At 48.7% G+C, this 26952-nt stretch overlaps 1 protein-coding gene across 2 annotated transcripts; it reads left to right on the top strand.

Annotated features, from left to right (window-relative positions):
- The first annotated feature begins 674 nt into the window (after positions 1-674).
- LOC100115841 (hemicentin-1) lies at positions 675-26952 on the top strand. 2 transcript variants are annotated; one of them, XM_016985484.2, is made up of 10 exons: positions 675-1271; positions 21118-21462; positions 21930-22241; positions 22314-22465; positions 22535-22679; positions 22751-23044; positions 23115-23504; positions 24015-24389; positions 25776-26056; positions 26265-26952. In XM_016985484.2, the coding sequence occupies exons 1-10, from the start codon at positions 1184-1186 to the stop codon at positions 26721-26723; spliced, it is 2841 nt and encodes a 946-aa protein (XP_016840973.1). In that variant the 5' UTR covers positions 675-1183; the 3' UTR covers positions 26724-26952. The 2 variants fall into 2 exon arrangements, with proteins under 2 accessions (XP_016840973.1, XP_001600446.1); XM_001600396.6 differs by having other exon boundaries at positions 676-1271; positions 26262-26952.

Genomic DNA, 26952 nt, shown 5'->3' with positions numbered 1-26952 from the left:
AATTTGATCGACCCCCCGCTCGGCGTAAAGTCTTCGCTTTTTTATCAAGCTCTCCTCCGTCCACCGGCAAACCGTGTATAGGTATCTCGCCATTCAATTATTCCCTCGGCTATACCTCCTTACTAATTAGCTACGAATATTAATTAAAAGCACGAGTGCACGGCGGTCAGAAAAAGATCTCTCTCGCTCGTTCACACGGCTCCGCGCCGAATTGAAAAGCTGCACGCGAAGCTTTGCGGTAATGTGAAACCGGAAAGGGTCGGCGAGAGCCAGAGCGAGGGAGGGGGAACGGGGACAATAGGCAGATGAGGAGAGCGATAAATAAGAGAGTCGGGCAGAGAGTGAACGAGCCCCCGACGAGCGAGATTTCAGCTCTTTCCTCTGGCAGCACCAGCCCCACACGGACGTGTACCCACACATACACACACATGTGCATACGCGAAGCAGAAGATCTTGCTCGAAGTTGGGGCGGAGAGCGAGAGAGAGAGATAGAGAGGGGAGGGAAGAAGGGGGTGCGCGCGCGCGCGTGAGATAGAGCACGTCGTTGGCGGGGGTGGATGAATAGTGGTCGAGAGAGAATGCCTTAAGCGGAGGGGGTAGCCAGCAGCGCTATGGGGCACGAGTCGCTACGGAAGAGACCGATTCGCGCCGAGCCGGAGGGAGAGCTCGTCGTAGCGAGTCAGTAGGGCTAGCGCGGCGCAGCAGTGAGCACGCGAGTCAGTGGCGAGGCTCAGCCTCGGGTCAGCCGGAGCCCAGAGTCAAAGCGACTACTACCGTTATACTGTACTGTGATGCCGAGGTGGTAGCATACATACGCGCGAGTGTGTCCGTGTGTGTACCATCGCACATCTGCAGTGCGCGTGTGCGCGAGAGCTCTCATGATGACTCGTACGCGGCTCTGCGCCTTGGTGATCGGTGTTAAGGATAGTCGGTGAAGCGGTAGTGCTCTCTCCGTGCTCGTCCCTCTCTCTCTCACTCTCTCTTTCTCCCGAGGGACCAAAGGAATCGGCTATATGTAATAGCCGGTACACAGTGAGCCGAGATGCGGATCAGCGAGACGAGAACGTTCCTACGCCGATGATCTCACCTGTGCCAAGGGGACTTGCGGGCTGGAAAGAAAAGCGCCGTACCTAGTTTTCCCGGGATTATTCGAAAGTGTCGTCACCGGCTGCTAAACCGCAGGATGAGGTCGCTCCTGCTGCTGACGATGATGTGCCTCGTCGACTCGGAGCTCACGTCGAGGGGACAGCTGCAGAAGGTGGATGAGCCGAGTGAGTATCATACGATATCTCTGAGTTCCATAGGAGGGCTCTCGCGCAACTGCTGGACCGGATGGCTAATTATTGACCGCGAGCCCCTCGAGCCTCTGTGAAACCGATTTCACGCGGCGCTGAGCTCGCTCTCGCGACGTCGGCCTTAAAAACACGCTACATGGCTTTTCGTACGTGTCGTGCGCGCCATGAATCGATTGGCTTTCTTTCCAGCCTTTCTTTTTTCGCACAGCGTATAGTCGAGAGTTTTGAAACGTCTAACGAGTCGCTCTGTATCTTCGTAGAAAAAGGAGTATCCGAACGCTTATAGGCTACCTGTTGCCGAACGCATGAAAATGGAAAATTCGATATAAATAGAATTTCATTGCGCGGAGGCACTTTTGCCTTCTTCACCGGGACCGTGGAAAGCTTCTGGAAATATCGGCTCTAACTCGTATTCGACGGAGTTTTTTTTATTACACGCACACCTTTGGGATATTCAAGAGATGAAACTGTTGTCTAAAAATATCCACGAATATAGGTGGTACCCCTCGGAGAGAAATCTGCTCGAAGGAGAAACCGACTGGAGAGTTTTATCGAAAATCAGACTCCGTTCGTGATTATACACACCTCTTTCACGGCTTTCTCCTCGCGTCAAAGTAACGTAAATCATTGTCTCGGCGACAAAAAGCCAGCCCCATTAATAACGGGAGGGCGAGAGATCGCGCAAAGTCACACTAACAACGTAGTAGTCTCGGTGCTGTGCGCACGAAAATATTATAATGAAGCCGAAACGGCGCGACAGATAAAAACGTCAGCCAGCGCGGCGCGCTGTCCCCCAGTGCAAACAAGTATGAGCGTGTGCACATCGACAAGCCGTTATCGTGTCCAATTCCGCGGCTTGTATTCGAAACGTCTATTTGCCCAGAGCAACAGCAGCGCTGTATACACACGCCCTCGCGCAGCTCGACATGTCTCGCTCTGTGCATACACTCCTAATACTGCGAAAGAAGACAGCCGACGAAAAACCGCGAGTCTGACGTGTATACAGGCAAGAGCAGAGTCTAATCGAAAAGGTGCTTTCAATATTGGTACAATATTACGCGCTCGTTTACGCGTTGCAGCGGTAGCGCGTGGAATATATACATATACAGTTGAACAAACACATACGCGACAAGTGGACAAACAGTAATTTGCCTGCGTATATACACGTAATTTTTTCCCCCGGTATACCCTCCGAGGAACGCGTATACATATATACAGAGCTTGCGGGTGTGCAGCCGAGTACGTATACAAATAAAGCCGAGAGCGCAGTACAGCGCAGGCGATAAGGTTGTGCAGAGAGAGAGAGAGAGAGAGAGAGAGAGAGAGAGAGAGAGAGAACGCGCGCGCGCGCGAGTGTAGTCGCGGTAAACGAGTCTTTGATACGTGCGCGCAGCGAAAATTGCAGCAGCAGCAGCGGCAGAAGCAGAGCAGAGACGGGGTATTGTGTTATCAAATGAGAGGAGCTTGCGAAGAGATGCGGAGATATGCGCGCGAAGGACCGGACTTCGTTAGAAGTTCCGCTGTTATGTGCTTTTCCATTATTTTAATGGCTTTTTCATGCAGCGCGTCGCGTGAGAGATACCGCGCGCGAATAATATACTTATATACCTACGCGCGAGCAAATGAAATCGTTCGCTTTGAAGTCGCGACAAATGTTTTCGCGTTTCGAGAGGGAGAGAGAGAGAGAGAGAGAGAGAGAGAGGGAGAGAAAGAGAGAGAGGGAGAGAGAGAGAGCGGTTCAATGAAAGCTCGCCGAGCGCGCGTTTAATAAAACGCGAAATATTCCGTGATACGCGCGAATAAGGGAATGAGAGAAAATCTAATCGATCCAAAACGGCAAGAGGAAAATCGCGCGCGTTTCCGTTTAAATACCGCGCGCGTATTTTTTTCCTCTCTTCGCGCGCGACAAAACGTAATCGCGAGGTGGAATTTCGAAAAAGCCGCTGGTCCCGATGCAAATATAATTATAATCAAGCGCCAACGGACAAATTGAATTTTCTCAGTAGCCGAGTTCGATAACTTGGAAATTAAAAGTAATTACGCCCGGGCTAGCAGGAGTTTGATTTCTTCCGCCGCGGTGACGACGACGACGACGCCGCGGGGGCAATGGCTCGTAAAACGTTTTTACGATAATGCACGCGCGCGCCTCTCGGCAGCTTTCTCTCTCTTTCTCTCTCTCTCTCTCTCTCTCTCTCTCTCTCTCTCTCTCTCTCTTACTCTAGGTATATCTATGAGCGAGACTTGGAAGCGACTCGGTGCGGAGGGAGGGGAAAAAACTCTCGTCGCGGCGGGCTGCACGAAAAATTCAGATTTAATTGAGCCGATAACGCTCCCGGAATGCTAATGAAGCCGCCCACTCGCCGAGCAAAAAGAGCGCATATCGTGTAACTACGTATGGCGTATACACTATCTGTAGCTATATGAGAGACGAATTGTCCTCTCGCTTCCGAGAATCATCGCAGCGGATACGCGATAGGAATACTCACACACGAGAAAAAATTCGAGGAATCATCGGCGCTGAAAATCGTCGCTACGTGATACACGGACACGCGTATACTCGAGGAGGAAAATTCGTCTGTCGATACTCGTTCCGCGGCTGCAAGTCTGTGTATATAGCGCGCAGTTTGGCCTTTTCCCCCTCGAGAAATCTCTTGCGCAGTCTCTGTGTGTGCATTATCCATGTACACGCATGTTATAGGTATACACGCAGTCTAACGTGCGCAGCGTTCGTTAAAGGAGCCCCCTGTAACGTGCATTATACGCACGTCACTAGCTACACACACACACATACACACACAGCCTGCGGAGGAAATTCGGGTTAACGCTTGCCGAGCTTGAAAAGCCCTCTGGATGCGGGGATCGATTTTTGGCTCGGCGCTCGCTCTCTCGCTCTATACTCGCGAGCGTTTATGCTGTTTAGCGGGTAAGTAACTATAAACTCGAAGCTGCGCCGATGTTGCTACTGCAGCTGTATATACAGCGAGCACACGGGACTCGTCTAAAATTGATGGACGCGTGCGCGCGGGATTTTCAGAGCGTGTTATCATTTAATACGTTTGATGGTAGCGGTGGAGTCGCTATGAGAGAGCATTACGACATGAATATGAAGGGTCTTGAATGTGTGCGTTAGCAGCTTTGCAATGTATTAAAATCCATGAATCTCATTACATAATGCGTTCCGATGTGCAATAAAACGGTTATAGCATCGGTTGCGGTTATGGATACACAAGGTTGTATTTATAAACCACGCCCGTAATACACTTTCACTCAGGAATCCTTCATTCAGCGCGCAACGATGTAAAAATATCACACCCTGTCAACCCTGTTCTTCTATATATATACATTCGTTCTGACGTCACGAAAATTGAATAATTATCATCCGCGCGGGCGAAGCAACGATACATCACCGGCGTCGCACGCGCGCGTTGAAATAAAACGCCGCCCCTCTATATAGTTCTATGTAGCGAGAGCAAAAAGAAGTTATATAGTTATTGTCGCGCGCAGCCCTTTCCGTAACAATTAACTTGCGCAAGCGATAATCCATCACACAACAGCGCAGTAGCACGCGCGCGTGTGTTCCGTAATTATTTACATCGAGCTATAACTATCCGCCGTATACAAATACAGTATCACATGCTCAAAACGAGTCATCACATGCACGACCGAGTGAACCCATCAGCTGCTAGTCATCGGCAGTGTACACGTTGCTGACAAAAATTCGTCAGGATTGATGAGCAAGCGCGCGGTGAGCGTTATTATATTAATTTGTCTAATGAAGCGAATGACGAGCGCGGGGTTACTTCTGATCCCTGTATATAAATATTTCAAGTATAAAATACGTAAATAAATAGAAAAGCTGTAAGATTGCGTGATGCATGTTTTTTCGTAAAAACTCGGAAACGAGACAGCTTTATTTCCATTCGCGTCGCCTAGAAAGATACATAATGAGTTCGTTGATTGAATCGCGAGTTGGCAGTTTTGTTTCGACCTTCAAAGAGATAACTCGCTCGTGCGCGCGCAGGCGAATCGCTAATGAGGCTGCGTTGTCGAGGGATTATTGCGATCTTTGTTGCGGAGATTTTCGAAAAAAAAAAAAAAATACCGTTTGCCGCGATCGATCAATGCGATAACGTTTATTTTGATTTCGCTTAAAAGGGCCGGCGCTTAATTGAAAGCCCTGCGCGCATCGCTGCGTAAAAGTTTTTATCGCTGATGGTAAAAATTATCGCCTCAATCAGGGTTAAACGGTAATCCTCTCGAGGTGTAATTAGTGCGCGATTTCGCTGCTGTATGGAAAACGCCGCGCAGAATCAGATAATGCAATAAGTGCAGGTATAATTATCGCAATTGCGAAAATATCTCTGTAAACCTGATGTTTGTACAAATGTATAGAAGAAAAAAAACAGCGATAGATCAGTATAGCGAATTCAAAGAAAACACTTGATTACAAATCGAGGGACTGTTCACCTCTCGCGCGTGCAGGGGGTTCACGGAGGACAGCAGAGCACCGATCACCGTCTAGCTCGTGAACCCTTAGTTTTATCACCGAGGCCTCCGGAGCCATAACCCGTTGCCTCCATTCGAAGCCACACTCAATCTCGCGCTTTCCTCGGCCTTTCTCCCATTCCCAGGTCATAAATATATTCCTCTCTCGGCATTGAGAGGAGCCAACAGCCTCGCGCTCTCCCGACGCTCTGCCTGTGTATATAGCTCAAATATACGTATATATCTACATCCTCACTGCGCTGCAGGCAGATGTGCGTATACTCTCGTCTCGAGCGTCGCGATCGTCGCGTGCTCTCGCGGTATATAAACACGCGCGCGCGCCGATATAGAAATTACGAGTCGCGAGTCTAGCCGTATCATACATACATACATACATACATACACATATATATATATATATATATATATATATATATATATATATATATATATATATATATATATATATAAAACATATTGGCGGTATACAGACACGCATTGCGCGACACACACGCACACAACACACACACACACACCCACAAGTTGCTGCAAGCACGCGACGACGACGTGCCGGTAACTGGTTGACTGCTGTTGTTTGGCACGCTCCGCGTTACATACTATATATACGTATTACCGCATCACACGGAGGCGAGGATAAGTGGCTGCAGTCGAGCGCTGACGGGGGAGTGATGCGCGATCGAGGCTAGATGCCATGCGTGACATCCGGGCCGGGAGCTTTTTTTTCACCCAGAACGCTTCAGAGCTTTATTGTTGCGCGGGATCTTTTTTTTTTTTTTGAAGCGAGAATTCCATTCGAAGCATTTGCTGCTATCGACCGTATATAGAAAAAAAGAACTGGATTAAAAGGATTTCGGCACAGCGCGGTGCATAGCTTTACAAAGCATTTTTTGCGCTGCTACGCCGAGGGTGTATAATAGTGTATAGAGCTTTTGCAACGTGTCGGAAGCTGGTTTGAATTTAATTTCCGACCGCAATCGTTGCTTTGCTGAAATGGGTTTCACTTTTAGCGATTCATTGCGCGATCGCGCGCTCGACGTTTATTCCGGGAATTCTTTTTTTAAACTACTGGAATTCGCTTTTCCAGTATAGAATATAAAGGCAGAATAAGGAATAAAGTCATTTCAACCGCTTGCCTTCTTCAATTTTTTCAACGCTGATCATAGAGGAGGTAGGACAAAAGGAACTTAATCCTATGATAACGAGAGTTTCAAAAATGTCGCAGTTTCGTTGTACAAAAGTGACATTATTATGCTGGGATATTTGCGCTTACAGAAATTACTTCGCAACTACAACTAATCCGTGTACACGTCTTACCTCTTTCACAGCCTTTTCACGAGCGTCGTATTAAGCTCCGACGGGCTATTTTATAAATCGTATCTCATTTCGTCGCGTCTTCCAGTTTTACGAAGAAAAGAAAGCGCGGACGTGTTTTATGCCATTTTTAGAGCCTGTCAACCGAAAAATCCACCGCAACCGTACGCATGCACACGTGCGTCCCAAATAGCGTTCGTTCGAGAATATAACATAGTTTAAAGGATGAAAATTGCGTTGCGCGAAAATTTGAATATTTTTGTACCCCCCTTTTTTTCTTTCGGATAAAAAATTTCCAAAATTCAAGCAGATTCTAATTTTGATTCGATTCAATAAAGCGGGGCGTGCGCACAGCGAAATTTAATACTCGCGATTTTTACAGCGGAATTCGAGGGCAATTTCGCGAAACTGTTTTTACGATAAAGCAATTCGTTACGCGCGATAGAAGCTTTTTCCCCCTCGTGTATGTGTGCTATGTCGCTGTAGTATACGGCTCTGGAGTAAAAGTAACGTATGAACTTACATATTTTTCGGGAGCCATCGATCACAGCCTTAGCGGCTAATCCTCGTGAAGCAATTAGACACACGGCGCTGCGAACTCTTTGAAAAAGTGCACGATCAATCGTTGCGCGCTCTTTTGAAAAATGTTGATGAATCAGCTCGGATGAAACAGGCAGATTTTTTTATTGAAAATAAAATATGAGAACCTTAATTATATAAGTGAATTACCTCATTTTTATGAGGGAAATATATGTCAAACGACATAACTGGAATAAATAATCGTATTAAAACGTCAAGGGGCTATTATTTGAATGCTGTGATCTTCGAAATCGAGTTCAACTTCTTGAATGATGAAAATCGGACTCAACGAAAAGCTCGCAATGCAAGAGCGCAATATCACCCATACGTATACAGCTCTGCGGAGTTGAAATTCTCGCACGTGCGTCGGCGAGGTATACACTTACACAGCCATATATACCAATGTGGGCAATACTGTCGAGTACTCGAATGGCCGAGTTATGAGGTCTTATACGCTCGGCCTTACAGCCGCTTCGCGCCATGCGGCTCGCCCTCGAGCTTTCCCCGCCCCCCTCTCTGTACATACTCAGCGCGAAAATTGTTGGAAGTCCGTCGCGCGCGCGGTGGAATTATGTGCGTAAAATTTTACGTCGGTCGCTCACATAGGGGGAAATGGACGCGACGTTCATGGGCTGTTTTTTTTTTCTAAAATCCAGTAGCCGAGGGCGTTAAACTCGCACTGATATATATTTCAAGGTATACGACGCGTTATATCGTTCCTGCTGCAACGCTTTCGCGTATAATCACGTTTGCGAATGAATCGGCGAGAATTGCGAGTATCGCGTATAGCTTTCTCTCTCTGCTCTGAGCTCGCATATAGCGGTAAATAACGTTCCGCGGAATAATTCGTATATATACAAACATGATGATTCTACGAAGCAAACGCGCGGTTGAACTTTCGTATTATGACTTACATTTTTCCGCAAACTTTCGCAGTAGCAGCAGCAGAGCAGTGAGTTAAATTAGTCGGGCAGCCGCACAGCTCGGTTTCACCGCCTCGAATATGTATAGGTAAACGGTTCACTTTCATCACCGCAACATAATTGCAATTGAATTTCCAGTTCAGACATTCCCTCTGACCCTCCCTCTCTCTCTCTCTCTGTCTCGTTCTCTCCAACAACAACAATTTCACGGAAAATCAAACGCGCTCTCGAGATGTTTCAATTTGAGGGTATATTGCGCAGCGGAGCCGGGCTCCGTCGGCAGGAAGCACTTTTCCTAATAACTCGAGCACTCGGGTGTCTTAAACGCGCGGTCCTGGTAATTATGCTCCTCGGGAGAGCGGGTGTGCTGCTGCTGTCGGGGCTATACAAGCCAACGGAAGGGAGGGAACTCAAGTCCTCTGGCGCTGAAAGTCGCTTGGTTTTTAAAACCGGAGCCTTACCTTAAATTTTATTAAAGCCACGGGGCAGCGTTTCATTCTTCAATAATTAGTTCGAGCATCCCGATGTATACACGAGCGATCGCTCAGTTATAACTGAGCGTGTAATTTGTACAAATTATATTGAATCTGGACTTCATTTTGGCAACTTCCTCGTTTTAATTGAAGTGGCGACCTCAAGAACGCACACACGCATAGACAGTTTCAAATCGTTTAATCGTGCTCGCTACACTGTAGTGGATCGAATTTCATTTGCAGGCCAGATGCGAATCTTCTTTATATTAAAAATTCGCCGGAATACTAGCTAAGCGGGTCGCTTATGTAATCGCAGTGAAAGAGAAAGAGAAAAAAGGAAGAAAATACTCGCACGCGCAACAAAGCGTGCAGGACGCGAGGCGAGGAAAAAAGCATTCGCGCATCGCAGACAGAAAAAAAGGAAGCAAGACGTGCGCGCGCGTGCGCTGCATCTGCGAAAAAAGGGCCACCTGCTCTCTTTAATTCTCGAGAGGGAATCACCGACAAATAGAGCAGAAGAGCTTGCAGCAGCAGCTTTTCGCGTCGAACTTTTCGGGCGAAAGACTCTTTGGTATACAGAGGGAGAGCAGTCGCCCAGCAGCAGCAGGCCAGAAGTTGCGATTCGCAAAATGAGATAAACGGATATAGCCTCGTAATGTTCGCTTCCGGAGCTCCGGTGCAGGAGGAAAATTGCCTCAGCGTCGGCCCCGCGATCGAAGCCGTCCTCTCCTACTCTACACGCGCCATTGGAATGTTCGCTCGCTTATGTATAGATACACGTGCATACACGAACGTATACTACACTGCAGGCACAGTTGCAGACGTCGGATGCTTCCGCCCGAAGCTTTCGTATTTCCGTTCGATTTCTGTGTATACCGACGCTCGCCGCGCACTGATAATATAGGGAGATAGCTGCGTATAGACACGAATAATTAGCTCTGGTTTTTCGCTGCCTTGATTACAAGTACGCGTTAGTGCTTCGTTTGGAGGCCTGTATGCGATCTGACTAAAAAAGTGATTGAAAGGATGGTCTGTGCAGTACTAACAAATTGAAGTTTTGATTGCGTAATTATTCCCGCGCAACCCAGTCTAATCAGAACCTCTGCGATCGATTTATAGAGTCGAAGCTGTGTATATAATTTAATCATACTTATAAAAGATAATCCATACTCGAATTTCGTTAATTTCAGTTCTACCTATAGAAATTCGAATTTCAGCCTTTAGCACGAATGGAATATTTCGGACACGCGCACACACAGGCTTACCTCCAACGACATACCACCTACACTGCACTATATACAACCACAAGCGGGCAATAAATGTATTTTCCGCGGTTTGAATTTTTTATGAACACGTTAATTTCCTCGAGCGGTATACACGCAGCATCGCATTATACTTTCCGCATGAGCTGCATCTCGTGCAATTAAATTCATCACAATTATAATGCGCTGCGCAGCTCTGCATATAACTCGTCGAATTACGTAAACCATGACAACCCCGGCATATCAGCGTAACAGATTTTAAAAAAAAGAGAGAAGAAGATCGAAGAAGAAAAGGAAAAGCTTCCCCTCGCAGGGAGCTTGCGATGATCGTCCGGCCGAGTTCCGAATTCCCACGGGTCAAAGCCCGCGAAGACGCGCCGGCAGCGAGAGCCTTCAAAGCAGGCCGACCACTAGCTGCACACACAAACACATTGTATCGATTCGCCGCCTCGCGCGCGCGGCTCGGAAAGAGCAGCGACCTATGAAGCGTATACCTTCGAGGGACTTTCAAAATCCGCGGGGTTAAGTTTTCTCTTTATAGTTTATCTCCTCGGCGTATATATGTATCTATCAGGCGAGTGCGTGTCCGAGGATTGATTTCATCCGAGACGCGATAAAAATAATCTCCTCGCGGGATGCTGCCGTGTAATCGTGTTACCGCGGGGGCGCCCGCGTAATATTTATTAATGACCCGGGAAATTTCTTTGCACCAGTATCTGGCACAAGGTATATATAAATATATACGCACAGGAGCTTCAACTCTCGGGGAGTATCCCATTTTCGGTTTAACGCCGTACCTTCACGGCGCGGCGGCACACTACCGCACGAACGCGAGGGATTAGCATCGAGCTGCGCGCTCCAGCAGCGAACTTGACTAATTCGCATGCATATATACTCGCATATACATGTATGCAGCGCGAGCGTTTGCGCCACTTCTATCTCTCTTCCTCTCTAGCTTCAGTCTATATGCATACATACCACACACACGTTCTCCTTTCTCACGCCGCCGGAGTACATGTATATTTATGCAGGGACGCACGCATGCGTGAGCGCAGCTCTCTCTCTCTCTCTCTCTCTCTCTCTCTCTCTCTCTCTCTCTCCCTCTCTCTTCTCTCTGTATAGTAATAACAATGACAATAACACGCTGCTGACGACTACGACGACGGCGACGACGATAAGCCATTCGAGCGATCAGAGACGTTTCGCGCGCTCGCTAGCTATAACGAGCAACCGCCTCGTGTGTATATAGGTATAGGTGACTTTTGATGCATACAATAAGTGTATGTGTGTGTGCGCGCGCATATAGAGCCGTACAAGGCGTGCCGCGGAGATTGATCATTCTCGTCATCGCGTGTAAAATAAAGCTGGCTTCGCGCTCTGCGCTGAGAATAATTAATTTTCATTTTCCGCGGCGAGTGCACGTGAAGCGAAGGATCGCGTTATATCGCGGCGCGCATCATATCTTGGATGTATATAAGTGATAGGAATTCGGCTGTGGTGCGGCGAGAGTTCCAGTTTTGTACGTGAATTAGTGATTGCGATAAGCTCATCGTTTATTTATACGCGGGAAGGAAATGTTTTTCATTGCAGAGGAATAATCCAAGATTCATTGTACGAGCTGTTTCGCTTTTACCGCATTTCGACATTGATAATTTATATATAACATTATCGCGTGTACACTGATCTAATTACGCGATAATCGCTTTCGTCGAGCTAATTATTCGGATCAATCCGTTTATACAGGTATATACAAGGCGCATTGATTTCGTTATTGTTTATTTCTCGTGCACCTACACGAAAAGCCATTAGTCTACACTTGCTGTAATGAATTATACTCGTGTATTATTTGTTAGAATAATCTACAACGAATAAAGCGGAATCCGTAGCCGCCGGGATGATTATATTTGCGACGACAAAGATAAGAGCGAGTCTCGTCGAAAACGAAGAAAACAGGCGGTCGAGGAAGAAGAATAATGAAACTCGCGATGATTTACCGTGATGGGCGGCGCTTGCGAGAAAAATGTGTTGTCGTCCAAACGTAACAAATCAGTAGTAGTAGGGCAACGGCCGAATTCAAAGACGACAAACGCATTCCTTTCACCCAAGTCGCGACGATCTTTCGAATTTCCGCGCCATCCATTAAAAGCCCGAGGCCAAATATTTTCCGATCAACAAAATGTGGCTTCTCCCCCCTCGCGAAAACAGACGCGCAAACTCTTTCGATATCCGCGATGCGAATGTTTGCGCAAACAAGGGCGCGATAAAAGAAGCCGGCAAAGCAAACGCGGGGGTAAAAAAGAGAAAGAGAAAGCGCGCGCGGACAAATTCATCTAGCAACAAACATTATAGCGCTGGCGCAGCGCGTTATAAGAGAACAAATGCGTTTGCCTTGCGCAAACAGCAGCTCTCGTTCCGGTGAATGAGAGATAGAATCAAAAGAAAGTATAGCAGCGCGCGAACCACCGGGGGAAACGACGTATACGGAGAAGCTTCACAAAGAATAACCCAAGCATGGGCGAGGAGTAAGGAGGGGGGAAACGTTTCAAGGAAGCTCGAGAGCTGCCGTGTATATATAGATATACCATGAGAGCCGGACATGGAGCGAGACACAATTATCGCGAGTGTATACGCGACTTCCTCGGAAGAAGCTTTCGCGCCGCGCTCTTCAAAGAAACCTTTTCCCCGTGCGAGGACTCTCTCTCTCTCTCTCTCTCTCTCTCTCTCGAATTAGAATTATTCTCGGTCGAAAGCGAGAGAGAGACTTTTTGATGCTCGCTATACCAGCAAAGATGCGCGTCTCTCGCGGTTATAGTGCGCTTTTTGTAGGTCGCTATACAGGTGTGGTCATTATATCTGCTTTCGTAGCGACTTTCGCGTCGATATTTCTTGAATCGAATTTCGATTATTCTCGATAACCGAATTTGACGATTCGCCGCTCCAAAGCCTGACACCGCGCGCACAGTTCGATTATTCATTGCCCACACGGAGTTTGTCAGAGATATGTAACCGTTGAAATTATGTATTGCTTCAAACCGTAATTGGGTGATCCAGTAAGACGAGAATCGACTGCCGCGCGAGCTATTTTTCTCGAAAAACGCGAAATAAACTGAGACGCTAATCCGATTTTCGTTTCGGCGCCACTTTTACACCGTGGAATTCACATGACACACGTATAACTGCACTCGGTCGAGCCAACTTTGTTTTCCTCTCCCTCGCGACGAGGAAAATATATGTATATGCAGCAGTATCGCGAGCGCAGTGCTTCTTTCAGAACCTCCCATATCCACGTTACACACATACGTATACAGATACGCGAGTCGTTTCCCCTACACTGCACCGCAGCGCAGCGGGGATAACGAATGGCTGCTCGTTGGTCAAACTTTTCGGAAAGCTGAAAAATTCCCGACCGTCTCGCAGCTTTCGCTTATAACTAATGGCGGTTATGCGCTTGGGCCTCCTCCCTGCGATGCTCTTTTTGCCGGCGCGATGTTTTACGCGACTCGTATACATATATAGGTATACCGCCGAGAAAGGAAGCGTGAATTCATAATCATTGCGCCAGACCGTATGCCCTCTCGTATTATCATTTATTTTTCTTTTATATAAAACGCCGTTCTTTTTTGGGGCTCGCGTCCGGGGATTGCGGAAATCCATCTTGTCATTGCTGCTGCATTATCCCTATACATACGCGGGCGAATTGTATAACGCTATAGGCGGAAAAGAGATTGAAAAAAAGTCATTGTTCGGGGACGCGAAGCGCGGGACATTCTTGATGCAGCGAATGAAAATTGAAGTATTCTATATACAGAAGATAAGAGAGCTCGAGTATGCTCCAGAGAGAAGCATCGGAGGTGGAAAACCATTATTCCCGAAGTGTATGAAAAATGACACAAGGTATGTACTATATACGATGAGGAAATCAGAATTACGTTCCCGGCGTATAAAGCTTTCATCGCGCTTACACACGAGCCCAGTAATTGTATCCGTCATCTCGCGCGCTAATGTTTCGGCGAATACTCTCGCGGCAAGTGAAATATCTGTCGGACGCATATTGCGCTTCCTGTGTGCTGACTTGGTATTATTTATGCCACCCGCGCGCTCTGGCATATCGCAGAGACGACGCGCGCGCGCGCACATTAGCGAAAAACGTTCACACACACATGCACCGGCTGAACAAAGGATCCATTAGTCATTTTAACGAACGATTTGTTTGTTTAACTATATGATTTGTAACGAGCATAAATTCGCCCCCGACGATCGCAGGCAGAAGATAGCTGCCGTAGTGCGTTGGGTTAATAACGGATCGGGCCATAAATAATAACGCTCTCGCGCGCGAGCGCGACTTGCTTTATGCAACGACATGTGTGGAACGCTTTATTAATATCGAACGATGATGAAAAGTCAAAGCGGCGTGGATTTACGAGCCGACGAATCAATCGGAAATTATGAATTCTATCCGAGTTGAAGCTGGTAGAGAGGGATTTTTTTCTAAAATAACGAGATGTGTGTACTCGATACGATACGAGAGCGCACGATAACGCAGCAGCTCTCTCGCGCGAGTGCGGATGAAGTTCTCTGGCTGGCACAGTTGGGAAAGTAATATTTCTATAACGCGCGAGAAACGCTCGAATAACGGACAAATGGTAGGCCGCGGTAGAGTAACATAAACCGATAATCTACTTGCGAGGCGGCCAATTTTTTTTCGGCCTCTCTCGCAGATAGTTTTACAGTCGGTATACTAGTAAACTTGTATAGTTTTTATCGAGCGTTATGTACGCGAACAAAAATTCAGAGTAGGACATTATCATAAGCATGATGTGCGCAGGTGCGTTGATGGCTCGGATCAATTAGTCAGCTCGGGATGCTCAAAGCGCCTCATTCTGATATCTCGCCCAGCCGAATTAATAATTACGGGAAAAAGAAGCCGATGTAATGCAGGTCGTTTCGCGTGGAAAAAAAAACGTAGAGCCTCGCGCGAGCGGCTAATGAACGAAATAACGAGCAATTTCGGGAGAGCGGTCTATGCCTCTAATTTTTTCCCCCGGCTTCTTCCTGCACAGCGCCGAGCGGCGAATCACTCCGTAAATGAAAACATCCGCGCTGATTGAACGCCAAGGGAAGATCTCTCTTTCTTCGGCGAAAGAGAGAGAGAGAGAGAGAGAGAGAGAGAGGCGCCGATGCACGTAACGAGCTTGCCAGTCCCATCGTTTGATGCGCCGGCAGCAGCGGCTTCGTTCTTATTAGGTCGAACAAATTAAGATCACACAAGGAGAGTTGCTGCTGCTGCTGCTGCTCCGGAGACGAAGAGGATGAAAAGAGAGAGAGAGAGAGAGAGAGAGAGAGAGAGAAAGGTGAGCGGGACAAAAAAGGTCGGCGATAAGGGAGCAAAGCCGCGGGAGGATTCGTGTACACAGCAGCACACGGCTTCCTGATGCAGGAAAGCGCGAGAATTCCCCATTGATTAAGCTGGGTCAAGGCTCGGTCGCCGCTTTCTCTCGTTATTCCTTGTTCTTTTCTCTCTCTCCCTCTATCTCTCTCTTTAATTTTCCACTTCTCCGGCGCTGTCTTTTCGCACGCAGCAGCTGCTCTTTTCTTTATTTGATTACTTTCCTATTTCCGTTGCAGCGGCTTTCTCTCTACTCCCTCGTGCGCTGTGCGTCGCTGGCCTCTGTATATACACACCCTATGGATTTATCGGGGGAGCTTTGGTGGTCGTCGAAAATAGTCGTGATTGCTTCGTCTTTCGATTCGATTTTTAAGGACCTTATTTCAAAATTCAATCGAATTCTGGCGCTTTCCCGCATATTCCGCTGTATATATAGAGTTAAGCGATGAAAACTCGTTCGCCTTGAAAAATTCAGCGATCACGGCAACGTCGAGTTACGCTGCTCTTAGCTGCTTGCCGTTGCCCTGTTTAACAATTTAGCCTCTCTGTATACCGTCCGACTATCGGCTCTCTCGTCATCCTTTTTCCTTCTTCGCTGATACTCCATTCATAAATATTACCGACGCCCTGAGTCCCCCTTCGCCTATAGATTGCCCAGGATTTATTAAAGGGGAAGCATAATACTTCAACGAGCGTCTCTCTCCCTTGCGGCTAAAGTCGTTTCCGAGAGACGAGTATAGGTCAAGCTCGCTAACTTTCATCTTCTCTGAAATTGCGAGTTGGATTTTTGAAGAACCCGCTTCGAAATCTTAGCGCCAGACATATAGAAACCAGTCTCCAGCAGGTGCGAAGGCCCTTGAGGGTAGAGGAAAATCGTTTTGCACATTTTTCAGTAAACGACCGTCAGCGAAGGCTCTCCATATAAGCCGCGAAGATCAATTCACGTAAGCCAAGGCGAGCTTTGTCCCATGATCGATTGGAAGAAAAGCTCGACCGAAGAGAGAGAAAAAGCCGCGGCTGCAGTGCAGGACGAAGCTGTGTGCACTACTCCATTGAATCGCACGCCAGATCCGTAGAAACAATTATCCCCGTCGCGGTGATCTCCTCCTCTGTGTGTACACGTAATGCGTCAGCTGCGGCTTTGTCTCTGCAGCGTTGATCGGATCCTCTTTCTCGAGGCCGTTTCGTTTATTTATATTATTATAGAAGATCGTTGGGTAAGGCTCGCGATATTATAGGGTGACACGTAAGGTGTGTCGATGGAAAGATTCCGGGCGTCGGCTTGTAAAAATTGCTGGAAATTATGACTCGCGCGTATATCCGGCTACTCTGGCGAAGTAAGCACTTCAATTAACGAGCGCATAATCTTCCGCACTTGGTCGGCATTTTTTGCGCGAGAACTGGCCGAGAGAAGGAGTAGAGTAGAGTTTTTTCCGGCTGGTCGGCACGACAAGTAGTCCTCCGAGTGGTGGTTTCGTGAGAAAAAGTCTCCCTAGCCCCGGCTCCGCACGCGCTGAGCTAAGCCGAGGGTAACGGGGAATTGTTAAAATTTAATGAGATTATTTTCTCCGGAGCTGCCTCTTCTCTGCGCGCACAATCACGCCGTCCGCTAACTCGCTCTTCACCCTCTTTCTCCCTCCTTGGCTTTCCGCGCGAACTTTTCGAGTATTATATACCTACGCGTGTACCATATTCCACTAGCACAGCGTGTGTGTATGGCCTTTTATTTAAAATCGCATCTTTCTCGCGGCTTGAACCGCGACTTCGGAGGCCGACTATACATAACGCTTACAGTGCGCACCGCTTTGCGAAGTTTGGCGAAAGTAGCAGCACCGCGCGGCTGAAACTTTAGAATTACTCTCGTTCGTTATACACCGCGCGATTTTTAATTCACGAACTCTCGAGCAATAGCGGCGCGAGTCTCGAACGTTAAGTCTCAAAAGAGAAAGATGAGTTAATAATATCCGCAGGAGAGGCGACGTGTATACTCATTAGTAGACCGAGCGAGTGATGGCATATGATATTGCCTGCGGTGCCCGCGGAATTCGAGATGCGGCGCTTGAATTCAACGTCGAACTGCTAATACACACGAGTCGTGTCAGCTATAGCTTTCGTCTTGCTGAGAGATATAATAATTAATTAACGCGACGGACGACTCCGTCTTAGGATTGTTGCTATAATACATAGATACACGTTGGGCTGCGGAGACACTCAAATTGTTCGCTATTTGCTTGCGCGCCAGCGAGAAGTTGATTGCTCGAATATATACAACGGTTGCCGAATATATTCTCGTGCGTATATATCTTCCTATATTATATAGTCATTTTGGCAAGACTCCCCCCCACCCCCCCCACTACCCCCCCCCACCCCCCACCCCCACCACCCCCCCACCAAATAACATGACTGCTCTCTGCGTTATCGGGCTTGAGACCGTCATACTTTCACAACGCTATTGCGTAGTAAAATAAGGCCGCATTAACAGTCCAATTAAATACAAATTTATAACATATTATGATTAAATAGATTTAAATTGGATAATATTAAATAGAATTAAGGTTTAGGTTAAGGTAAGAAGTATCAGTTCCAAGAGAACCAGATATTGAAGATCTCTAATTTTATTTAAGTTATAAGATTAAAGTTAATTATTAATAACGTGTAAATAAGTTAGGGAATAATTGAGTTCAAAGAACTCAAAGAACCATCATAAAGTATAATCATTATAGATGATTCACTGATTGAATAAACAACAAAATGGACAAGATAAGCGAGATCAAAGACCTCGATGAATTTTCAGGTAATATGAGTAGTCAGACAGAACTAGAGAGACAGAATAAAGAGACAGTTTTCCAAATAATTTAATTTTCAGGATCACCTCACGTCTCCCAATGGCGCGCAACTCGAAAAGTCTATCATTTTATAGATGCCTTTTGCGGCACAAAGATTTAAACATTAAGAACATTAAAAAAAATTAAAATTAATTTAAAAAAAAATATATATATAAATTCAAATGATGAATTTCAAGCGTCAGAAAACTTCAAAAACTAGCTAAAACTATTTTAAATGCCATTAATAGTAGAAGTTCAATGTTAAACAATACTTTTACTTCCAGTAACAGGTTTTCTTATACAATAAGATCGATCATTTTCAACCATCCAGAACATAATTATCAGTTCATGAAAATAAAATTTTGAAGATAAAATCACACAGAAACTACAATAGGGGGTTGGCGAGCGAAGCGAGCAGGGGGGCGGAGCCCCACTAGTATATATATATATATATATATATATATATATATATATATAGATCCTCGGACTTGGGTACAGTATAAAATTGTTCTGAGTAGTAGCTCCAATTAGTGCAGGTTTGATTCGTGACGTGGGTCACGAATGTCCTTCGCACATGTGTACCAGCTCCTTTTGCGACAAAGAACTTTGTCCTCCGCGGTAGGATACGTATGAACCAATAACATATTCTCGGAAACGTATACAGTCGACTCGAGCGCGAATTTCTATAGAATCGGGTGCGCGGAGCTTCTTATATACGACTGGCCGTCTCGTTATTTCCGAAGCGTTGTCGTCGCGGCGGCCGCTTTGTCCGTATGAACACACCCACGCGCGCAGAGCTGGAGTTGGTTTTCGTTTTCCCCCTACCATACGAGTCAGGTTTCTTCATCCTTAATCAGGTTCCTCTCTGCCGTTTTATGCGGCTCACCCTCACGCGGCGAAAATAATGGTTCGTTGAAAATCTCTACCTACAACGCTATTTTCGAACGCGAAAACCTGAAAAATACAATGTATAGGAAGCAGGTCGTTCGTTAGCTCAAGCTAAAAGTATCTATGCATCAGCTCGCGTGTCACCAGCCGGTCAGCGTTTTGTCCTTCTGGATCATGTTAGCCGCGACACTGTACTGTCTTTTTACATGCGGTACGCCATCGGCACATGTGCGCATAGTGCAACGTTCTGCCAATAGGACGTTATTTAACGGCAGTAGCGGCTCGTGTATTACGATGATTGAGACAACGAAGCGTGACGCGGAAAGGCTTGTTCCCCGCACTGTGTTGTACAATTCTTCGTGAGAAACGAGCCGCAAAAATCGGTCGCACTTTCGCTTCCACACGGACAGCCGCGTTCGACGAAGCGCAAGAAGAGTACACATGTTTGTATGTGTACGTACCTATATAGTATACTATACTGACGCTATTTGTGTCTTTGGGGGAACTCTTTCGGATTTAGCTCGTTCATATGGAATGTTATCGATCGGCGAGCTCTCGCCGGAGGGATTAAAGCGTGCCGCGACTATAGTAGAATAAAAGGACTGGTAATTAATTTCAAATCCGTTGTAAAAGATCAAAACAATTACGATTTGTATTGTTTGCTTCGTTACCAATAGATAGTCAATTCTACAGAAGCATCAGAGTCTCATAACAATAGTCAAGCATATAGACGCGCGATTATCCTCGAGAAATATCAAGCGCGCATTAGAAGGCAAAAAAGCCCGAGTTATTACAGACAAAACGACGGCAGTCGGCGTGCGCATACACCATTAGCTCGCGGCGAACGTATCCTCGAAATTACACATCCCTAATAGTCCCCCCCTCTCTCTCTCTCTCCCTCGCTCTCTCTCTCTCTCTCTCTCTCTCTCTCTCTCTCTCTCTCTCTCTCTCGACAATATAACGCCTTAACGATGTTTGCTGTGTGTGCTAAATGATTTTATTAATATTTCAGCCTTATAAAACAAGCCCGTCTTCGCATTCCCGCACACAGACCGGTTGTAAAGGCAAACAGAACGCGCGTTAACGTGAAAAAACGTATAATAGGTAATGAGATCCGTACGATTGATCAGCCGCGCGTATAAATTCACGAACAAGCCGATTAATTGATGTCCAAGAGCGCGGCTTTCCTTCTTCTTCTTCTTCTTCTTCGTCTCAGATCGCGATGTTCTTCTGCACGCGTGCGCGCACGAGTCGTTAGCGCAACCTTCTTTATTTTTCAAGACGCCATCGGCTGTAAATACGTGCGAGGCGGCTCGCGTAAAGCGTGATAATAGCTGCGAGATGTACGGGTGAAAGAAAATAATGAAGCTGTCGTTATTTCTGCTGTACGGCTGTTGTGTGTGTGTGTGCGCGGAGCTCTCTGTTCTGGAAGACTGCAATTTATGAGATGATTTGGAGGACGCTTTTATTCGGTAGGCAGTCGCGAGATTTCGGAAACGAGCATCCAGAACTGATTTGGCACTTAGCTTAAACTCGAAGAGATCGCTTTCGTAAATAATGTTAACAGGACTTCTGCGGGGTTATATTTAGTGACTTGCCATTTATGATAAAAAATCGTCGTTACAGCGAAGGATATTTTTTTAACGTACCCTTCTCCGTTTGCTTGCAGTACCGCTGGCGCAGGTGTCGGCAGTGACGGGCTACGCAGCGCGGCTCCCCTGTGACCTGGCGCCGGGTCCTCGCGGCGAGGAGCCGTTCATGCTGTTCTGGTACCGAAACGAGCACGAGGGCGCGCCCATCTACAGCGTGGACGGTCGCTCGAAGCCTCTGTCCCAGGGCAAGCAGTGGTCGAATCCCAAGGCACTGGGCGACAGGGCCAGCGTCCGGTTCCTCGACCAGCGAGCCGAGCTTCAGATCGACAAGCTCATGCCCGAGGATGCCGGACTCTACCGCTGCAGGATCGACTTTCGGAACAATCCCACCAGGAGTCGGAAGGTCAATCTCACCATCATCGGTGAGTCCTCGATTGCGTTTTTTCGATTCGCGCAACTTGTGTCAAAGTGGCTAAAAACAGCGCTGATGAGATACAGCTCGTGTATAATCTATGAGAAGCTAAATTGGTTGGATTAAATTTCAATGCGATCACCGATAGCGTACACGCGAAGTTATTATAGACGGATAAAAGTTTAATTCATAATAAGCCCGCAGTATAGTAATTGATGCATAACGGCCAAATTTCCTCGGCAGCTCTGTACCTGTCTTGTCAAATCAGTTTGACGACATCGTTAAATAACCGACTAAATAATTCACAATACGCCTCGTACCTGCATGTATGCTCGCGTCGAGAGAGAGAGAGAGAGAGAGAGAGAGAGAGAGAGATTATTATGCCTGCATTATGAATCCCAATGAAGTACACGTGTTGCCGCGGACGTACACCATCGTGCGAAAATATATAGCATGTCCTCGTTGTCACATTTTCAGTGCCACCGCAGTCGCCGGTGATCTACACGCGGGATCGCACCCTGGCCAAGAACCTACAGCCCTTCGACGAGGACAGCAGTCTGGTGCTGGTGTGCGAGGTGACGGGCGGAAGACCACCGCCCCGAGTCACCTGGCACCGCGACGGCAAGCTCATCGACTCCACCTACGAGTACAATTACGACGACCTGACGGTGAACCGGCTCGACCTGACCCGCGCCACCCGGGACCTCCTCAGCGCGCAGTTCGTCTGCAACGCCAGCAACACGCATCTCGTGTCGGCCACCAGTGCCGAGATCATTGTCGACGTCAATCGTGAGTTTTGAGATACCTATTCACAGCTCTGTATTCACGTACTCGAGAGACGCTTTTCTTTGAACTGCGCAGTGAAGCCGCTGCTGGTGAACATAACAAATAAAACGCCGCATCTCTCGGCCCTCATGTCGTACGAGATCGAGTGCGTGAGCTCGGGATCGAGGCCGGAGGCTGTGATAACTTGGTGGAAGGGCATCCATCAGATCAAGCACATGGCGAGAAACGTGTGTAGCAATTTTTGTAATAATTCCTTGAAAAACTAAATTTTCCAAAAGCTCTATCTTTTGGCGCAGTTCGCAGAGGGTCCGAACATGACGCGGAGCGTGATGAGCTACGTGCCGACGATCGAGGACGACGGCAAGTTCTTGACCTGTCGGGCAGAGAATCCCGTGGTGCAGGACAGCGCGCTCGAGGACAAGTGGCATCTCGTCGTGCACTGTGAGTATAACGAGGAGAGAATCCAAGGCCCGCGTGTCGAATTGACGCTTTCCTTCCCTCTTCGTACACAGACGTGCCGATCGTGACGATCAGGCTGGGCTCGAGTCTCCGGGCGACGGACATCAACGAGGGCGACGACGTGTACTTCGAGTGCGAGGTCAATGCCAATCCCAAGGCGTACAAGCTCGGCTGGTACAAGGACGGCCGGGAGCTGCACCACAACCCGGCGGCTAACGTCATCCTGCCCGGTGGCAACTCGCTCGTGCTCCAGAGCGTTAACCGCGCCTCTGCCGGCGACTACTCCTGCATGGCGGCCAACTACGAGGGCAAGGCCATGAGCAAGCCCGTCACCCTCGACATCATGTGTGAGTACATCCCTCTTATCTGAAACGCGATTCGCAACGCGCGTCGTTATAAAATATTTAAACGGCACAGACGCGCCGATCTGCAAGGACGGGACGACGACGCAGGTGGTGGGCGCGCTGAAGCACGAGACGATCTCGCTGGTCTGCGGGGTGCAGTCGAAGCCGCCGCCGACGAGCTTCCAGTGGACGTTCAACAACTCGGGCGAGCTGATGAGCGTGCCGGCGAGTCGCTACGCCCAGGTGCGGCCCCAGCAGCTGGTCACCACCCACTGGCACGGCTCGAGGCTCAACTACACGCCCGCCAGCGACATGGACTACGGGACAATCGCCTGCTCGGCCAGGAACAGCATAGGAGCGCAGAAAGTGCCCTGCCGCTTCCAGATCATCGTCGCCGGCAAGCCCTACCCGCTGCAGAACTGCTCGGCCGTGCAGTCCACCGGACCCTACGCCTATCGCATGGGTGAGCTTTCTATTATCGTAACTTCGGGAAAAATAAACGATAAAGACTCATTCCCGCGGCAGCGTACAGCTGTAAGGAACATTCACTTCCCCCCGCATTGTGTGCGCGGTATATATCTGTATATAGCGTCAGCAGGAAGCTTGGGAATCCCGACGGGCGCACACTCTAATAATTAGCTGTCCCTGTTACTTACATTATCGCCTCAGGAAGCGCGGAAATAATTTGATCCCTTATCTGCGGACGTGAGTTCAGGGGCCGATGAAAGAATCCGAGGGAGTAGGCGCTTACTTCTTCTTTCGTGTTCCTGCTTCCTTTCCCGGAACGTTAATTTAGCCGCAGCTTCTCCCTCTCTCGGAGCTCCCCCTTTTTCCCGCACGGCGACGGCGAGTTGCGTTGTTATTCGTCGTCGGACGTTGACGCGCCTTTGTAAACAACGGGCAGACTTTTTTCCATCCGGTGCAATTGGGAGTGTGTGCAATCGGTCCTCTTTTTTTCTGTCCTCCCGCACAGGTCAGGAGGATTTCAAAGCGACGGACGCGCGCGATGCCGACTGGCTGATAGTGCGCTGCAGCGAGGGCTTCGACGGCGGCCTGCCCATCACGAGCTTCGAGCTCGAGGTCTACAGCGACGAGAACGTTTATCACGTCAACACGATTTACATAAATCACACCGATAAGGCGCTGCCGGCTGCCGCGTCCTCCGCGGGTGTGGCAACCTCGGCGAACGGCGCCACCGTCGCGGCTTTCGGCCCGATCTTCGAGGTGCCAGGACTCGAGCCCGGACGGAATTACAGGCTGCTGCTATACGCCGTCAACGCCAAGGGCCGCAGCGAACCCGTCGTCCTCGAGCCCGTGACGCTCAAGGGCGTCGCGATGTACACCACTGGTGAGTGCCTTATACATTCGGATATATTATGCATGTGCATGCGAGGATGCGGACGAGTTCAACGGAAAGCGCGGGACTGTTGCAGCGCGGTATTATTTTCGGGCTTTTCCAAAAAGGCCCGGCTCTCTCTCTCTCTCTCTCTCTCACTCTCGGCGAGCCCTGAATTAAAATCCCATAAAACAGCGCGCGGAGAGTCCCTTATTCCGCGAGCGCGGCTGTCTCATTCGGAGCACATTTATCGTCTTTAATTTCCATCCTCATGGGTTATTCATGTGGCTTCCAGCTCTCCCTCCCACCTCCCATGCGGGACGAGAGTTCGCTACGTACACATTCAGTCGGCTAGTGTGTGTTCGTGTGCGTTATCCTTTTAACTGTGCTCGCGAAATTTTATACGCTGTACAGCCGCGGGGGTTTTTGCATTCCGCGAACTCGCCCGGCGTCTCCGATGATCTTCTCCGTTACCGCTACGGCCATCAGTGATAACGGCCGAGTTCAGTCAGACACTCGCGATTATCCCTGATTATTCGCGATTGCTTATTAGGGCGTATTCGGTCGAGAAGCGACCTCGTACTGAATAGAGGCGAGGAGAGCGCCTGTCGAATAAAATCCTCTCGGGTGAAAAAAGAGCGCGTCGGAGGCGCTGGAGCGTCAAACCCGACTCTCTCACTCGCTCTTCTTGGGACAGATCGTGGTCGGTCGCGTCGTCTCGCCGAGGATATATACATCAAGCTGCGCGAGCGCGGGCTAACGAACCCGCGCGCTCTCTGAATCGCAAAGTGGCCGCTGATACGGCCTGTGGCCCTGGCTCGCTTCCTCCTTTTTTCTAGCCCGCTGACGTTGAGAAGAGAGCCGGAGGGAGAGATGGCCCCGCTTAATCTTTGCCTTCCCAGACGTGTACATGCGAGACGGAGCGGAAATACGAGAGCCCCGCCATATAGCCGGACGCGTCGCTCCCCGCGCTGCTGCTGGCGGCTTGTATATCTACGCGCCCTATTGCCTCGCAGATACGAGGGCGGTGGCTTGATTGGAGTATAGTTTTGTTTATTCGCGTTTCGAGTAACTAATCAGTTGGATTTTTTCTCCCGATATTTTTGTTTCGATCGCGCACATTGTTTAGCGGGATCGAAACAAATATCTATCAATTTATCGAGGCCACGTGCCCTCCCGCAGGCAATGCGGCTGCTACGCGTTATTCGCGGCTCCTTCCTGCGTGTACAGCTATTTTTCGCTCGACTCCGATCCCTCCTGACGCTCGTTATCATTATTGGATTACGCGTCTATGTGATCAGGGTATCATACGTATACATAATTTTCAAGCGGATCGATCCCCGGTAAAACTGATAAATTTTTCTTAAAATACGCGCACCTCTGGCATTGTCGCTGCAGGTCGCGAGTCGAGCGACGCCAGCACGGACTACAGTCTGCTGGTAGCCTGTTTCGCCGGGGGCATCACGGCCATCTGCATCCTCGTGGTCGGCGTGACGCTGACTCTCTACAGGCGCAACCACCCGCTGCAGCCGAGCAAGACTCAGACGCTGGTAGTGCACTACGCCGGTGCCGGCAACGCCGCCGGCAACCTCACCCCGGCCACGGCTGGCAATGCCCTGCTCGGCGACGCCCGCGAACTCGCCGGACAACAGCGACATATGCAGCTGGCGCAGCATGTGGTGAGTGTGTATACAGTCCGTCGTGGATAAACAAATAGGGAGATCTTGCCTCCTGCGTTATTGTTTGTATAAGATGTGGCGCTTCGGCTGGCCATACTCGGGTTGTTCTGCTGCGACTTTATTGTGATTCATTGTTCTGGAAACACGACAAAACAGCATCGAAATTTTTAAAAGTCGAACCTTCCTAATTTCGGCTCTCCCGCAGCAGGTGAGCCAGGAGTACGAGCTGCACGCGTGTCGCAGCGAGGCTTCCATGGGCTCGCAGCAGCAGCTACTGGACGTGTACGCGCGAGCGGCGACGCTCACGCGGACTGCCAAAACGACGACGACGACGACGACGGCGATGCACGAGCTGGCGGCGGAGGAGGATCCGGACGTGATCCCGTCGACGAAGGCGGAGAGGCGGCCCGACATCTCCGAGCCGAACTACGCGCCCAAGCCCGAGCGCATCAAAGACTTCCGGCGACACCTGCAGGACGAGGACTTGTTGTCTTCCGCGACGTCGGCTCAGCAGCTCACGGAGAAGGACAGCTGGCTACGGCAGAACGGCGCCAGCTGCCTAGTTCAAGAGGCCGGGAGCCCGAGCGCGAGGCCCAGCACTCTGCCGGTACATCGGAGCCACGACATCTACACGAGGAGCCTCAGGGTGCAGGAGAGTTGTATATAACGGCGCTGTGACCGCACGCCCCAAGATCCGCAGGGAGCTTGAGGCTGTCTTTTTTTTATCTTTATCATTAATCACCCTTACGATCAACCGAAGCCAAGAGAGACGATGACAGATATATATAATATTATATTATGATTACCATTGCGCGAGCGCGAGCTGAGAGGAACGATTACTATCGGTGTTTGTACATATAGACAATAAACAATATCTTGTTGTTAAGAAACTTGTA

This window comes from Nasonia vitripennis, chromosome 4 (assembly GCF_009193385.2).
Source record: "Nasonia vitripennis strain AsymCx chromosome 4, Nvit_psr_1.1, whole genome shotgun sequence".
Lineage (NCBI taxonomy): Eukaryota > Metazoa > Arthropoda > Insecta > Hymenoptera > Pteromalidae > Nasonia > Nasonia vitripennis.
The sequence above is the reverse complement of the archived record's forward strand: the minus strand, read 5'-3'. Positions and strand labels throughout refer to the sequence as shown.